The sequence below is a fragment of the Peromyscus eremicus genome, chromosome 8a (assembly GCF_949786415.1).
Source record: "Peromyscus eremicus chromosome 8a, PerEre_H2_v1, whole genome shotgun sequence".
NCBI lineage: Eukaryota > Metazoa > Chordata > Mammalia > Rodentia > Cricetidae > Peromyscus > Peromyscus eremicus.
Genome location: NC_081423.1, coordinates 86,148,719 through 86,164,300, shown reverse-complemented (window position 1 = coordinate 86,164,300; position 15,582 = coordinate 86,148,719). Strand labels below are relative to the sequence as shown.

Sequence of the window (15,582 nt, the reverse complement as noted above, 5' to 3'; positions counted from 1 at the left end):
CCACTGAGTCTGCTTAATGGGCAAAGGAATTTGTTAGAGAAGGGAAACTCATGATACAGAACAGAGGAATTATTGCAGGGTCCTGGAAGACTTAGGCACAGTCCTACATTGTTCTTTCTCCCGGTTTGTCTCCAGCATCCAAAACCACGAGGGAGCGAAGAGAGTGATGTGTACGTGCATCCCAGGTCTTAAGGGTCCTGAGCGGCCACACCCCAGGGGCATGTACTTCAAGGTCATAGCTAGAACAGCTACCCACTACATCAAGTTCTTTTTCTCAGCAGTCTATGGAATGTTCTCAGTAATAGCTGATTTTAAATCTGTGTCAAGGTAGCCCTTGAATTCCCACCTGCCTGCATTCTGTCCTGCCTCTTGCCAGTGTAGTCAAGACTGAGGAGCTTTAGGTGCCTGAAAATTTTTTGAGCAGACTGCACAGGGTCGTCCTGACCAGATCATGGTTTGAGTCCCAGCTTAAGTTTCAGTGTGGATCATCTGACTAGTTTTTGTTTAATTTCATGAATTAAATTTGTATTTATGGTATTCTAACAAGTCATACAAAACTATCGGCAGCCATGCACTTAATACAGAACAGCTGCCAGAGTGAAGACGGTGAGGTATGTTACGTTGTACAAAGCTTTCCACACCGGCCAGCTTTGCTCTAGAGGGGCACTCCGGGCACACCACGCATGCTGGCACACAGTGGCACACACTAAGAAGGATTCCAAGTTCCAGACTGTTGGAACCTGTAGCTGGAGAGCTTCTCTCCAGCTTCCGCCAAGCCCACTTATAAAATAAACACACAGACGCTTATGTTATTTAAACTGTTTGGCCTAATGGCTCAGGCTTCTAGCTATCTAGTTCTTACATCTTAAATTAACCCATTTCTATTAGTCTATACTTTGCCATGTTGCTCGTGGCTTACCTGGTACCTTACATCTCAATTTTCATGGCAGCGGCTGGCAGCGTCTCTCTGACTCAGCCTTCCTGTTCCCAGAATTCTCTTCTCTCCTTGTCCTGCCTATACTTCCTGCCTGACTACTGGCCAATCAGCATTTTATTTATACAGAGCAATATCCACAGCAGGAACCCTGTCTCAAACAACATCAACAACAATAAAAACCAAATCCCCAAAACAAAAAAGTCGAGCTTCGAAAATGTCTATAAGGTCTAATATACATTCATTTTTGGACTATCTGTTAAAAAAGGAACCACAATTTGGTTAGCTTAAAATAATAGAAAATTTAAACAATATAGAAATTGTTAAAAAGAAAACAAAAATAGATAAAAATGAAAAAATATGATTCTCCAGTAGTCCTGAAAGCTAGGAACTTGAAAAGGTATCACAGAGGCAAGCCGCCTCTGAGGGCTCGGGAAGGCTGACAGAGCCCAGCCGGTGGTGGTGTTGGCAGCCCCTGACTGGCTCCACTTCAGTTTCTACCTCTGTCGTCACAGACATTCTCCTCGTGTCCCTAGTCATGTTGGCTCGGGGCTTATCCTCATGCAGTCTGCAAAGTCCCTAATTCTAAATACAGTGGGACCCACGGGTCCTGGGGGCTAAAGACTGGTATTTGGGGTGTGGGGTTACAGTTCAGCACGTAACAACACACTGTGTCTGGGCTTTCCAGCGTCTTCCTGAAATTCATGCCTATTCATCTTTTCTTTATTTCTCTGATTCTGATTGACTTGATTTTAACTTGTTTTTTTTTCCTCTCTCATTTATTTTATAGCGAAAATGGGCTGGACTTTCTATTGGGCAGGAAATAGAAGGTAGGTGGTATTTTTTAGCTATCTAAAGCTGGGTTTCCGTATTTTTCTCACAGTTGTTAAGATCTGTATAGTTAGTGATTATTGGGCCTTAACCATTCATGCCGTCAGAGTACCAGTGACAGCTGTGTAAACAGAGCAAAGGCGTGCTGCCCCCAGCCCTTCTTTTCTCTCAATAAAGTGTGTCCTACGATCTTACAGTTCGTCAGCTTTCCACCTGGTTCCTAGAGCTAGCGCTCGGGCCCTCGTGCTTATAGGGCAGGCGTTTTACCAGCTGAGCTGTCTCCCTGGCCCCTGATCATTTTTATCTTTAAAAAAAATCTTACTTTTCCTGTCTTCATTCACAGAACCTTAGTCAGTTCATTTGAACTTACTCTCTCGTGAGGGATTTCATTGCCTTCCTCATACTTACGTCTGTTCTCGGTTTTAGTCTCCTGACTTAGCTGTGAGGAGGCTGGTGGAGCTCAGTGGGTGCCTCATGTAGTGACTTGCCCTCTATTGCTGCAATAAAGATGACCAAAAGCAACTTGGGGAGGGAAGGGTTTGTTTGGCTTACATGTTGCTATCACAGTCCACCCTTGGCGGGAGCCAGGGCGGAAAGTCAAGCAGGGCAGGAACCTGGAGGCATGAACCAGAGCAGAGATCACCAAGGAATACTGCTTACAGGCTTGCTCTCCATGGCTCTCTAAGCTTGGTTTCTTATACAATCCAGGACTATCTGCCTGGTGGTGGCACTGCCCAGAGTGGGCTGGACCCTCCCACGTCAATCATTAGGCAAGAAAATTTCCCATAGATTTGCCTACAGGCCAGTCTAATGGAGGCACTTCCTCACTGAGGTCGCTCCTCCCAGATCACTGTAGGTCATGTCAGGCTGACAACAGCTAACTGGTACACCTGGCAGTACGTGTATGTGGCCCTGTATTGGGTCCCCAGATCATAAAAAGCAAATAAGAAGAAACAAACTCACAGATTGGAAAGATGGGTTAGTGCTCATGAACACAGGAGGACCAGGAGTTCAGATCCCCAGCACCCACATAGATGTTGGATGGGTGTGGTAGCCTGCTTATAATCCCAGCATTTGGGAGGAGGAGACAATCGAGTGAGCTGGCTGGCTAGACCGGCAGAATCAGTAAGCTCCAGGTATAACAAGACTCTGCCTCAATTATATAGGGTGGAAATCTATAAGGTAGGTTTTCACATATATGTGCATGCCCGTGCCCCCCTACACAACTGTGCTCAGACCATATACACACATCACACATACATACACGTGCAAAAACAAATGACAAAAAACCCCAAAAATTTGTCTAAGGATAGATGATTTAAATTATGACATGTGGGGTTTTTTTTTTGTTTTTTTGTTTTTTGTTTTTTTTTGTGTGTGTGTGTGTGTATGTGTGTGTGTGTGTGTGTTTTGTTTTGTTTTGTTTTCTATTTCATGGATGTTTGGGGGAAGACAATTAAAATGTGGTGTTTTATTATATGTTGCTTTCTTTTTATAGTGATTTTGCAAGCAAGTATCTTTCTCATGGTTTATGGTTAATATTATTGGTCTAGGAACATTCTTTTCTGTTACTATGGAGAAATACAATCTTCACTGTGGATAACTTGAGGTGGAAGGGAAAGGTTGGTTGACATGGCCTGTTTCTCTGTTGGTTTCATATGATCCTTAATTTTATTTTCTAATTGCCTTTTTTTAAAAAAAGATTGTATTTATTTTTATTTTATATACACTGGTGTCTCGCCTGAATGTATGTCTGTGTGAGAGTGTCAGACCCTCTGGAGCTGGAGTTACAGACAGTCGTGAGCTGCCATGTGGGTGCTGGGTATTGAACCCAGGTCCTCTGGAAGAGCAGTCAGTGTTCTTATCCTCTCAGCCAACTTTCCAGCCCCTTGAACTGCCCCTTTTTCTCCACTGCCACATTTCTCAAAGCACCAGCCTTTCTTTATCTGATCCTTCCAAGTAATTGATGTTGGGGCTGGAAAGATGGCTCAGTGGTTAAGAGCACAGGCTACTCTTTCAGAGAACCCAGGTTTAGTTCACAGTACCCAAACAGAGGCTCACAACCCTCTGTAATCCCAGTCCCAGGGGATCTGATGCCCTCTTCTGGCTCCCAAGGGCCCTGTATGCATTGATGCATGGGCATAAATAAAGGCAAAATACCCATATGCACATTAAAATTAAAATAAGGAAACAATAGCCTGGAGAAATGGTTCAGCTGTTAAAGGCTAGGCTCAAAACCAAAATATTTTTTAAAAAAGGAAAAAAGATTGATGTTGCTACCTCTAGTCTTACTTTCAAGTAATTTCTCTGTATCTGGAGCTATAGACTGCCAAGTCCCCTGTCTGTCTCTCTGTCTGTCTGTCTTGAGACGGTCTCATTATATAGCCCTCGCTGGCTGGAATTCTCTATGTAGACTAGGCTGGCCTCAAACTCACAGAGATCCTCTTGTTTTTGCCTTCTGAATGCTGGGATTAAAATCATGTACACCATGCCTAGCTGAATTCCAATCTTTGCTTTACTGTCACTTGGTGCTATATTTATCTTTTGGGGGGATGTTTTTGCCTGGGTTTTATCTGTGGTCATCCCTCCCACTCTCCTTTTCTGCTCCCCTCTTCCCACAGTGGGAGCTCTGTATACTCGTCTCTCTTTTCAAGTAATTTAGTTTTCATGGTGTTCTGTGACTGGGGACCGTGTGTGGTATGATTGTCCTCCTCATTGCTATCATGGGGCCACTGTTATCTGTCAGCCCAGCACTTTTGAGGATATTCTCAGATTTAGTAGCTTTAAAGTGGATCAAAGAAGATAGCATTTGAGAGGAGTTGGTTAAGTGGTAGCACACTGGTCATCTCTCTCAGCAGAGTGACAGCAAAGGACTGTGGGAGGATCCCAGTGGGAATGTTTGCCTAGAAACACGACAGCTTCCTTTTTTTCTGAGTTGGAGGGAAGGTAAGCGTTTTGATTACCTTTAGTTATTGTGGAATCAATAAGAGAGATGAGGAAAATGGGGTGAAATGAAGGGGCTTAGTTTAGAATCGGATGGAGAGGAATACATAGTCGGTGCCTTCCAGACTAGCCTAAAAGGATTGCCTGGAAGGTTTCTTTTTAAAAAACAGTTTCACAGGCTCTTGGGGGATTCACGTGTCTGTGTCACCTTTAAGTGGTCCTTCTCAGGAACATTTTGGGAAACACTGACATAAGTGATTCCCTTAACTATCACCTCTTCACCTGAAGCATCACGCCGAGCTGGGAAAGCGGAGGAGTTGGCACCAAAACGAAGTAGGTCAGCGCGCGAAGCCAGGGTTCCCTGTTCAGCAGAGAGAAAGCAAGGACTTGGTGAAATAATGAGGATACGTTTGAATGTGGGACCAGCTTCTAGTTTTGTTACATTTATTTGTTGAAATAGAAGCACAAGAATGTTTTTAAATTTAACTTCAAAAAGACTTATTTTTTGTGTATGTGTATGTCTGCATGACTTTGTGAGTATGTGTTCACCTACATGCATGATGGTGCCTTCAGAGGCCAAGGGCATTGGATGCCCTTGGAACTGGAGTTCCAAGCAATTGTGAGCTTCCCTGTGTGGATGCTAGGAACTAAACCCAGGTATTTGCCTTAACCTCTGAGCTGTCTCTCCAGCCCTTTAACTTAATATAATATCTTATATAATTTAATATTATGATTAATTAATGTAATATGAAGTTATATATAACTATGTAATTTAAATATATAATTTAATATAATTGTTTTCTGTTTGAAAAGGTGTATGTGGTAGTCTGGATGTCAGTGGCCCCCATAGGCTCATGTATTTGAATGCTTGATCCTCAGTTGGTGAACTATTTGAGAAGGATTAAGAGGTGTGGCCTTGTTGGAGAAGGTGCGTCACTGGGGGCTAGCTTTGAGGTTTTAAAAGCCCATGCCATTCCCAGTTACCTTTCTCTCTGCCTTGTGTTTATGGACCAGGACGTAAGCTCTGTTACTGCTCCAGCACCATGCCTGCCTGCCTGCTGCCATGTCCCCTGCTATGATGATCATGGACTCTAACTCTTTGGAACTGTGAGCCCCCAAATAAAATGCTTTCTTTTATAGGTTGTCTTTGCCATGGTGCCTTATCACAGCAATAGAACAGTAACTAAGACAGTAGATTGTAAACTTTGGTGGGTTAAAAATACATTTTATGGCTGACAGTATGTTACAAAACAGTTTCCTTCTACCAAGAAATGGTTTCTTGTCTAGAATCAGATCTTTTTGGTTTTTTTGAGACAGCCCTTGTAAACCAGGCTGTCCTCCAACTCACAGAGATCCACCTGCCTCTGCTTCAAGTGCTGCCATTAAAGGTGTATGCCACCACCACCCATCTGAGAGTCAGATCTTTAGAGAGGTGAATCAAGGAGACTTTATGGGTCAAACAGTAAGTCAAGTGATTGATCCAGACTAAGGCAGGTGGGGCAGCTGTGTGAAGCATGGACTGGGGTCTGGCTGATGTGGATGGTGTGGTCCTAAAGGTAGGAACTGCTCGTCAGTGTCAATGGTGATTCAGGTGTGCTTTGGAGAAAGATGATTCAAGAGTTATGGGGTGGGAGTCCTGGCTGTGAGGCTTTATAGGTAAATCAGTCATTTTAGTGTGAGAGTGTTTCCTGGAAGGATCACCTAATGTGTCTTCTTTCTGTTTGACAGTGTCATATTTTATCAAATTTAATTCAACTTCCCTGAACCTGGAGTTACAAACAACTGTGATACAGCATGTGCAGGTCCTCTGCAAGCAGCCAGTACTCTTAACTGTTGGACCATCTCTCCAGCATTTGTAAAAGTCACTTTAATTACTACAATGTTTTTGAAAAATTCCGTACCTTTTTGAAAACCTTCAGGCACCTGAATCTTTGGGACTGGCCATGGTGCTGACCTTCTGGGACACTGTCCATGGTGCTGACCATAGCCTTGGAAAATGTAGCCGCTTGGCTTTTGCTATATAGGAACATGACCTTAAATTAAAATGTATTTAGTAAATACAGTTTAGTGATGACATTTAATATACATATTCATATTTTTCAACTTGAAGATAGTGCATATATGTATTTTAGAGACTATCTTTATTAAATTAGATCAAGATTTTATTCTAATAAAATTGCTATACACTGTTCCATGTTATGAGTTTACTGCATCTTGTTCCTTGTTCTCCTACTGATCAGTGTTTCTCAGTGTTTGGCCATTGCAAATCATGCTGTAGCTGAGTCTCCCTAGAGATCTCTCTGTGGACAAATGTTCAAGAGTGTCTGGGACAGATGCCTGTAATGGAATTACCTACTTGTTTATTTTCACAATGTTTCAAACTATAAGTATTTTACTACATAGAAAGCAGTGAATCTCTCTTGGTTATAAAAGTCACTCAACATATAACTATAACTTACTATTGCTACAAAATGTGACAAGGGAACAAAACATCAGAACTGGAGGCAGGAGAGTATTCTAAAACTTTGGCTGAAACTTGAATTTACTCTTCCATCTTTAGTACATTTTCTGGCCCTTACTGGGGCTCTGTTTTTTTTTTTTATAAATTATTTAAAATATATTTGCCCCCACTTAAGATGTCAAGCCAAAGTATGTAATTACATATAATAAAAATGTAATTACACAAGCAATTTCATTCAAAGAATTACAGAAAGTCTTTGTATACAACTCAAGTGGCTATAATCTATGAAGTAAATTTAGCATAGAGCCGGGCGGTGGTGGCGCACGCCTTTAATCCCAGCACTCGGGAGGCAGAGCCAGGCGGATCTCTGTTAGTTCGAGGCCAGCCTGGTTTACAGAGCGAGATCCAGGAAAGGCGCAAAGCTACACAGAGAAACCCTGTCTCGAAAATCAAAAAAAAAAAAAAATTTAGAATAGAATTGGAGTTTACTGATTGTTAAAACTTACCTAACCCAGTCTTCCTGGTGACAGCTGTGACAGCTGAAGGCACAGAGAGATTAAATGATTTATTTAGATTCCAGTAGGATCTGTCCATACACAGACTCAGAATTCTTTTGGAGAGAATGTCTTCATGAACCACTGACGTCTTAGTGTCGGGTGTTTAGTAACGATGAGTCATTTCAAAGCCTTACAGTGACTCTTGTTTCACTCCTTACTATTGGACCAGAGTAACGCATAAATGAACAACACCCTTGTCCAAAATTAATGTTAAAATCCATTTTTTGCATTTTTTTTCTTCAAGACAGGGTTTCTCTGTGTAGCCTTGGCTATCCTGGAACTTCCTCTGTAGATCAGCTTGACCTCAAACTCACAGAGATCTGCCTGCCTCTGCCTCCTGAATTCTGGGATTAAAGGTGTACACCACCACTGCCTGGCTTTATTTTTTGTATATTTTTAAGATTCATTTTTTTGAGGCAAGAGATATGGCTCAGAAGTTAAGAAAATTCATTGCTCTTGCAGAGGACCTGAATTTGATTCCCAGGACCCATTTCAGGCTTCTCACAACTGTCTGTAACTCAAGCTCCAGGATCTGACACCTCCGGCCTCTGAGGGCACTGACATGCACAAGCACACTCATACACTAAACACATAAGTTAAACACACATAATAGATAAATCTTAAAGAGTGTGTCTTTCTTCTTTGGCAGTTTCATACATGTATATAATAAAGTTTAGTCATTCTTGCCCTCCCATTATCCTCTCATCCCTCTTCCCTCTTTTCATTGAAATCATTCTCCCAGCAACTCTTCTACTTTCGTTCTGGAGTGTGTGTGTGTGTGTGTGTGTGTGTGTGTGTGTGTGTGTCTACCTGAGTTTGTTTAGGATTGTTTGCATGAGCATGGGTGGGAGGTTAGTTACTGGAGCATGGGCATCTTATCCATGGCTACACCATGGAAGAAAGTGACACTTCTTCCCCCAGCTCTCATGAACTGTCGTAGTTCCTCCAAGAAGGGTGGGGACCCTGTGAACCCTTCCCTCTTCCATGATGAAAGGTTCAAGGGCCCAAGCTTATGTAGGTCTGTGTGGATAACAGATAATGGTGTGTTCATGAGTTCAAAAGCCTTGTCATGTCCAGAAGATGTCTTTTAAAACAAAACAAAACATTTACTTATTTAATATTTGTATAAGTGTTTGTCATGGTGTGCACTTGGCAGTCAGAGGAGAACTAGTGTGGTTCAGTTCTTTTCCCCCACCCTGTGGGTTCTAAGGATTGCACTCAGGTTGTCAGGCCTAGCTGTGAGTACTTTTGCCCCCTGAACTCCCTTGCTAGCCCAGATGTTCTTTTGCAGTGTACCTCCACGTCCTCTGGCTCTTTCATTCTTTCCACCCCATCTTCTGGGAAAAAAATCCAAAAAAAAAATTACTTAAAAAGGTTTTTTAATGTGTATGTGTATGTCTCAGTGTGTGGGTGTGTACATAAATGTAAGAGAAGGTGCCAGTGTTCAGATCATTGGATCCCCTGGAGCTGGACTTACAGAGTTGTGAGTCATCTGATATGGGTGTTGGGAATTGAACTCAAAGCAGATTGCTTAGCTGCCTAGTCCCCCCTCCAGCCCCTTTATCACCTGTTATGAGCACTATAGAAACAAGTATTTGGCAGGACTGGGGCAGGAAGCTAGTCGGTTGCAAGGCTGGTTAAAGGCCTTTTCTTGGAGTTTTGGTCTGTGGACTAGAGTGCTGTGTGTCTTTTATGTATAAATTTCAGTCACAATTTCTTTTTTTAAATAATTTTTTTAAGATTTATTTAATGTATATGGTGTTCTATCTGCATGTACACCACCTGCATGCTAGGAAAAGGCATCAGATCCCATTGTAGATGGCTGTGAGCCGCCATGTGGTTGCTGGGAATTGAACTTAGGACCTCTGGAAGAGCAGCCAGTGCTCTTAACTGCTGAGCCATGTCTCCAGTTCAAGTCATAATTTCTTAATGGGTTTCTTTAAAATGCAAGGAGAACTTATACTATTTGAAACATGTGGGAGAAATATTTAAATACTTGTAGATTTTAAAAAGTTATCATTATTTATTTGTTTGTTTGATATGTATGGATGTTTACTTGCATGTATGCCTGTATGCTATGTGTGTACCTTGTATTTGTGGAGGCCAGAAGAGGGCATCAGATCTCCTGAAATTGGAATTACAGATGGTTGTGATGTGGATGCTGGGAATTGAACCTGGGTCTTCTGGAAGAGCAATAAGTGTTCTTAGTCACTGAGCTATCACTCCAGTCCCCCTATTGGATTTTGTGTAGATTTCATCCATAATCTTTTCTAACTTTCTTGCTCATGCCTAGCTGATTTTTTTTTCTTTTTAAAGAGCAAACTAAAAGTGTTTCCCACTATTTTATAACATCAATTGTAGTGTTCATCCCACTGATTGAGAATAAGACCACTACCACAGTTTAAAGCCAAATTTAAAGCAAGCTTTAATGAAATACTGGCCAGGTGGATGGGCTCTGGCCAGGTCCATACTCAGGTTCCTGGAAAATGGCCCAGAATCAAGTATGACAAGGGTTTAAGAAGGAAAACCCAGCCGGGCCTTAATTCACACCTTTAATTCCAGCACTCGGGAGGCAGAGCCAGGTGGATTTCTGTGTATTCAAGGCCAGCCTGGTCTACAGATCAAGATCCAGGACAGACACCAAAACTACACCAAGAAACCCTGTCTCGAAAAACCAGAAAAAAAAAAAAAAGGAAAACCCATAATTCATTGCATTTCCCATCCGGTCTAATCAGGGTTATGCATATATCCTGACATATTTCCTGTCTATTTCTCTTCCACCCATGTGTGATCAAGCACATCCAGTGCAGATGAGTTGAACAAACTTGTTTAGGGAAGTGAAAACATGTGACTTATTGTTGTAGTTTGAATGTAATTGGCTCCCATATTCCCATAACCTCATAGGGAGTGGCACTATTAGGAGGTGTGGATTTGTTAGAGTGGGTATGGCCTTGTTAGAGGAAGTATGTCACTGTAGGGGGCGAGAGTTGAGGGTTCATATACTCAGGATACTGCCAAGTGAGTCAGTCGACTTCCCATTGCCTGCAAGATTTAGGACACTCAGCTATTACTCCAGCACTATGCCTGCCTACATGCTGTCAAGCTCCCTGCCATGATGGACTGAACCTCTGAACTGTAAGCAAGCCCCCTCAAATGTTTCCTTTATAAGAGTTGCTGTGATCATGGTGTTTCTTCACAACAATAGTAAACTCTAACTAAGACACTTGTTATCTCCCATAAACAATGACCTCCAGCATTTCAGGAACTATCTGTCCTTGGGCAGGGGACTTGCAGATCAGAGGCGTTTTTGTTTCATGGATCTCTCTGGCATAGCAATTAAAGCTTAAAATGTAACTTTGGCTGTCACATTCTCCCCTTGAGTTGTATCCTGAATTAAATCCTTGACTCTGTGATGGGTAACTGTTTATATTGGGATCCAATAAACATCAGCTTAATGGTACCCAGACAGGAATTATTATTTAGTTAAGGCAATGATGTAAGAGCCAACAGCAATTAGCAGAAGCAGATGTGCCAAAGGCCCTGTGATGGTTGACATCAGAGTTACTATCTAGAAGGAACCTGGAAATGAAAATGAGGACCAGTTACTTACTTCATCTCAGGTCCCCGTTTTTGCAATGAGTTTTTTGAATACAGCCAGATTATTTCTAACGATTCCTGAGTAGTTTATATGGAAACAACAATTTTCTCTTAAAGCTATTTAATAACCTCTCTGTTTTACATAGGTTGAGTGCCCTATCATATTGTAGAACTATTTCAGCTAGTGAGTCTACCTGTAGATAGATCTCATGGGTCTATTTGGTTTTAACAGGTACCTTTCTTGGTATGCCAGTAGGCACTATAGGTAGCTATAGTCCCCTATGTCGGGGAGTTTCCTTTTGGTCTAACATCCCAGCCTGTTTGGGGATAAGGGACAGTGTACTCTCTTTTGAAACTACTTCCTGCTGAAACTAGAACATTGTTGTCAGGGCCCAGGAAGCTGGAATGCTAGTCAAAGGCCAGGAGGGAATTCAGGCAATGGGGCATTCATCAGAAGCATCTGGTTCGCTGACCCAGCTGAAGAGACAGGGAGCATTCACATAGGCTGGACTAGTCCACATCAGCTTTCAGCAAGTTTAGGGCTTCTGGTCATTTGGAGTGTGTTGTAGTCAGCAGATGATGCTTAGATGTGTCTGTCAGCCAAGTGGAAATCTGCTGAGACTAGGGACAGAAGTTAAAATTTAGGAACTTAAAGGAAAATCTTACATTTGGAACTTTTAGGCCCATAGTTTTTGGTATGCCAGTAGGCACTATAGGCATATAATAGAGGAAGGGGAGGAGCCCCAAGACCAAGAAAGAGAGAAAGAGAGAATAGACAGGTGGGAGAATTTAGGCTGTACTTCTCTGGAGTCCTTTTGACCTGTGAATTCAAGTCTTATGACTCCCTCGATTCTCTGAAGCTTACATGAATTTTTTTGGTTTACAAAAAGACATAAAAGTTTTAGATATATTAGCATTACCATCTGTACTTAAATCCGTATTGTAGAAAAAGCAGGTAACAGGTGTCTGTAAAACACCAGGAGTAGACTCACACCTTTGAGTCCTAGCTATAGCTGTAGATTTGGGTTAAAAAGCATTAACATTTTCCCTCTGTCCAGGAGGCTAGATATAGATTGGACAGAGATGTCTTTGGCCTGATGAGCAGCATATTTAAGTCTACATTTAGAAAACAACAAAAGGAAATTTAAAATCTTGAGCTTGTGACTGAACAGTAAGTAGTCAGTGCTCTACCAACTTATCAGAACTCCACTGATCCAGTGTTAAAACTCTGAACTTTTGAAATCTTCGTGTAACAACAGCATAGAAGGGGAAAGAATTCTGAAACATTTCCCATTTTCACATACCTTAAATCATTTACTTACACCTTTACAACTTGCATTTATACATCTCAAATCACTTTCTGAGACCCTAAAAACTTACTTAAACTTTTACATCCTCAGACCTTCATATATCTTAGATCCTCAGAACTTACATAGACTTTAACATTTTTTCTTTCCTTCTAATCATTTACATAAGCAGTTATTACTGAAAATAGTCATTGCAAATCATGTTTCTTTAGTGGAAAGTTATACCTGAAACCTGTTTATCTTTTAATATGAAGCCTGTTAGCAAGGCAAACCTGTCTACCTTTTTTCTACAGGAGACCTAGTAGCTCTAGAAAAAGTAAGGCTTGATTTTTACATATGAAATAAGTTAACAAGCTGGCTGCAGCCTGGGGTAAGAACCTGGTTGTCTGCTGCTGCTAAGCTGACAAAGCTATAGTTAGTGTAGCCATCAGTACTATCAAAGAGCTGAGAAGGATAAATTATAGCATGAAGTGTAATCCAAATGGCCTTTGTATTGATTAAAATGGCAGAGACTAGTCCATTACCTAGGTAGCCATCCCAGGCCCCTGTGGTCTCCATGGCATTAGGGGCAGAGGTACCAGGATAGCATCAGTCTTCAGCTGCCAGGTCCAGAAGGTGAGAGGCTTTCCTGTGGAGTAGGAACATGGGAGAGACTGATCTTACTTTGTCTAGGCAAAGTGAGGCAATCAACTCTTCAGTGCCCTGCTTGTCCACAGTTTGGGCCAGGTCCTGGGGGCAGATGCTGCATTGGGGCAGTTTTGCCTAATGGTTACTATTACCACAGTCCAGGCAGAGACATCATGGTGTCCCATTGCCTCCTTTGGAGACTTTGAGGTTACTGCTAGGGTCTGGAAGCCTCTGTCATAGTAAGCTTTTTCCAGTAAATATTTTAAATATCATATTCATCAGATCTTTAACAAGTTTGAGGACTATTATCTATTAAGTATATCTGAGCTAACCTAGGCTTAACCTTGAAATCATATCTAACATGACTACAAATTTGATTATTATAGATGACTAACTACTAACCTGTATTTCTTAATTATACTTTATATTTTTAAATGAGCTGCATAGGGACAATACCTTAAATAATAGTAGAAAGAATGAGAGAGACAGAGACAGAGAGAGAGAAAGAGCACAACAAAAAATAATCTTCAGTTTGTATCAATATACAAAAATCCATACCAATATGGAATGTTTGAGACTAGTAGTTGTTTTTTTAGTTTAAAAGTAGATTCAAAATCTATGCTTTTATCCTATCATTTTTATTTTTGAAGTAGATTCAATAATCTACCCTTTCCTAATATCCCCCTTCTTTTTTTTTTTAAAGATCCCTGAATCTAAGCTTCTTTGTCTAGTTTCCTCCTTGACTATGATCAATAACAACTTGCAGCCAACCCCCCCCCCCCAAACAATGACAAACATTCACTGAATGACCAGAAACCATCCATCCTACCTCTTGGGAATGTGGGCATCATGTTCTCCGGACTGTTTCCTGTTGTCTGGGGTGACAGCATCTCTAGGGGACCCTTAGAATGGGATAATGGTCCAGTCCTGGGAGAGCTAGCTATGTTTTTTTGTTTGTTTGTTTAGTCTCTGTGTGATGGGAAAGTGTAAGCTTATCTGAAGTCTTGGCTGGAGTAGTCTGTGAAGCTGGACCATCTCAGCTAGCAGCTTTGAAGTTGTTTTAGATACAGATTTTTGGGGAAAGTGTAACTGAGGCATTCTGAGAAGCTGGATCATTTGGGCTACTTGTCTTGTCTTTATTCATGTCTGGTCCTTTTGTTCTGAAAACTTACAAACTTTTAAAGGTAACAAACATATCTGTATTAACGCAAGTATGGAATGTGTGGTGTGCACAAAACAAATTATTTGTTTTATGTTTGATCAGGTAAAAGACATCTGTCAACTTTATAAGTCCATTTGGACTGTATAACCAAACTGTTATGAGGACTCTGTAGCCAACAAGACTTATCATGTCTCATCCAGTCTCAGAGCTGTTCCCATGTAGAGAGATCAGCATTTATGTCACCTGTCCTGTAGTCTTTTCTGGCTTCCTCTCTCATGTTTGCAGCTAAGATCCTCAGGAGGTCTCCCTGGTCAAATTTGATCTTTATTAATTTTGAAGGAATCCATAGCTTTGTGGAAACAAACGTCTCCCACAACACAACACATTTCCCAACTTCCATTCTGGAGCTAAGACATCTCTAAAGCATATATGCTGGTTTAATTCAGCAGTCCCTTCCACAATCCAATATCTCTTAGCAGCTTAAAATCAACAAAGCAGCATGCAGGATCCAGGCGCCCTGTGTACTTCCCATCCTTATGTGGCTTATTTGATATTACTTTTCTTTTTCTTTAAAGACTTTATTTTTTTAAAACTATTTATTTAGTTTTATGACTGTCTATACCCATTCTTTTTTCTTTCTTTAGTACCTAAGCACATTTTTCAAGTACATTGTAACCTGTTCAAAGGTTTTCTTGGCCTGGACCTGGTTTTGTTTTTTTCTTTTCTTTTCTTTTCTTTCTCAAGTCTGTAGTGTTCTCTGACAGCATGAGCCAAAGCTTAAACTGTTAGGCAGCAGCTAGGCCCTCTGCCCAGTGGCTCTAGCAGCTGGCTCTGCCCCCCTTGGCTCCCTGAGAGTCTGGCCTCATGCTGGTGTGGTATGGACAGGAGCTGCATTTACTGCCCCAGCTCTGGGAAGTTGTTGAGCCCACTTTATGGAGTCCCCATGAGAGACAGCCAACTGTTGTGAGTGCTCTCGGAGAGGCCCAGGTGGCGACTGCAGCGGTGCTGACTGACATGACTTCTGTGGGGTCATGCCCCATGTTGGGCACTAAATATAGTCCAGTTTTTCTTAGTTATCTTTAACAGTTCACAATAACTTACTAGCTTTCATAAGACTAGGACTTCCTGGGGTAGGGCTTGTGAGAAGGGATTGGGGGAGCCTA

At 41.6% G+C, this 15,582-nt stretch overlaps 1 protein-coding gene across 1 annotated transcript in view; it reads left to right on the top strand.

Moving 5' to 3' along the window:
* The window catches only part of Nsf (N-ethylmaleimide sensitive factor, vesicle fusing ATPase), a 146,841-nt gene that overhangs the window by 26,148 nt on the left and 105,111 nt on the right, over window positions 1–15,582 (top strand). Inside the window, exon 4 of the mRNA XM_059271930.1 lies at window positions 1,725–1,764. Within this exon, the coding sequence (XP_059127913.1) occupies window positions 1,725–1,764 (40 nt within the window). The remainder of the gene's footprint in view (window positions 1–1,724; window positions 1,765–15,582) is intronic.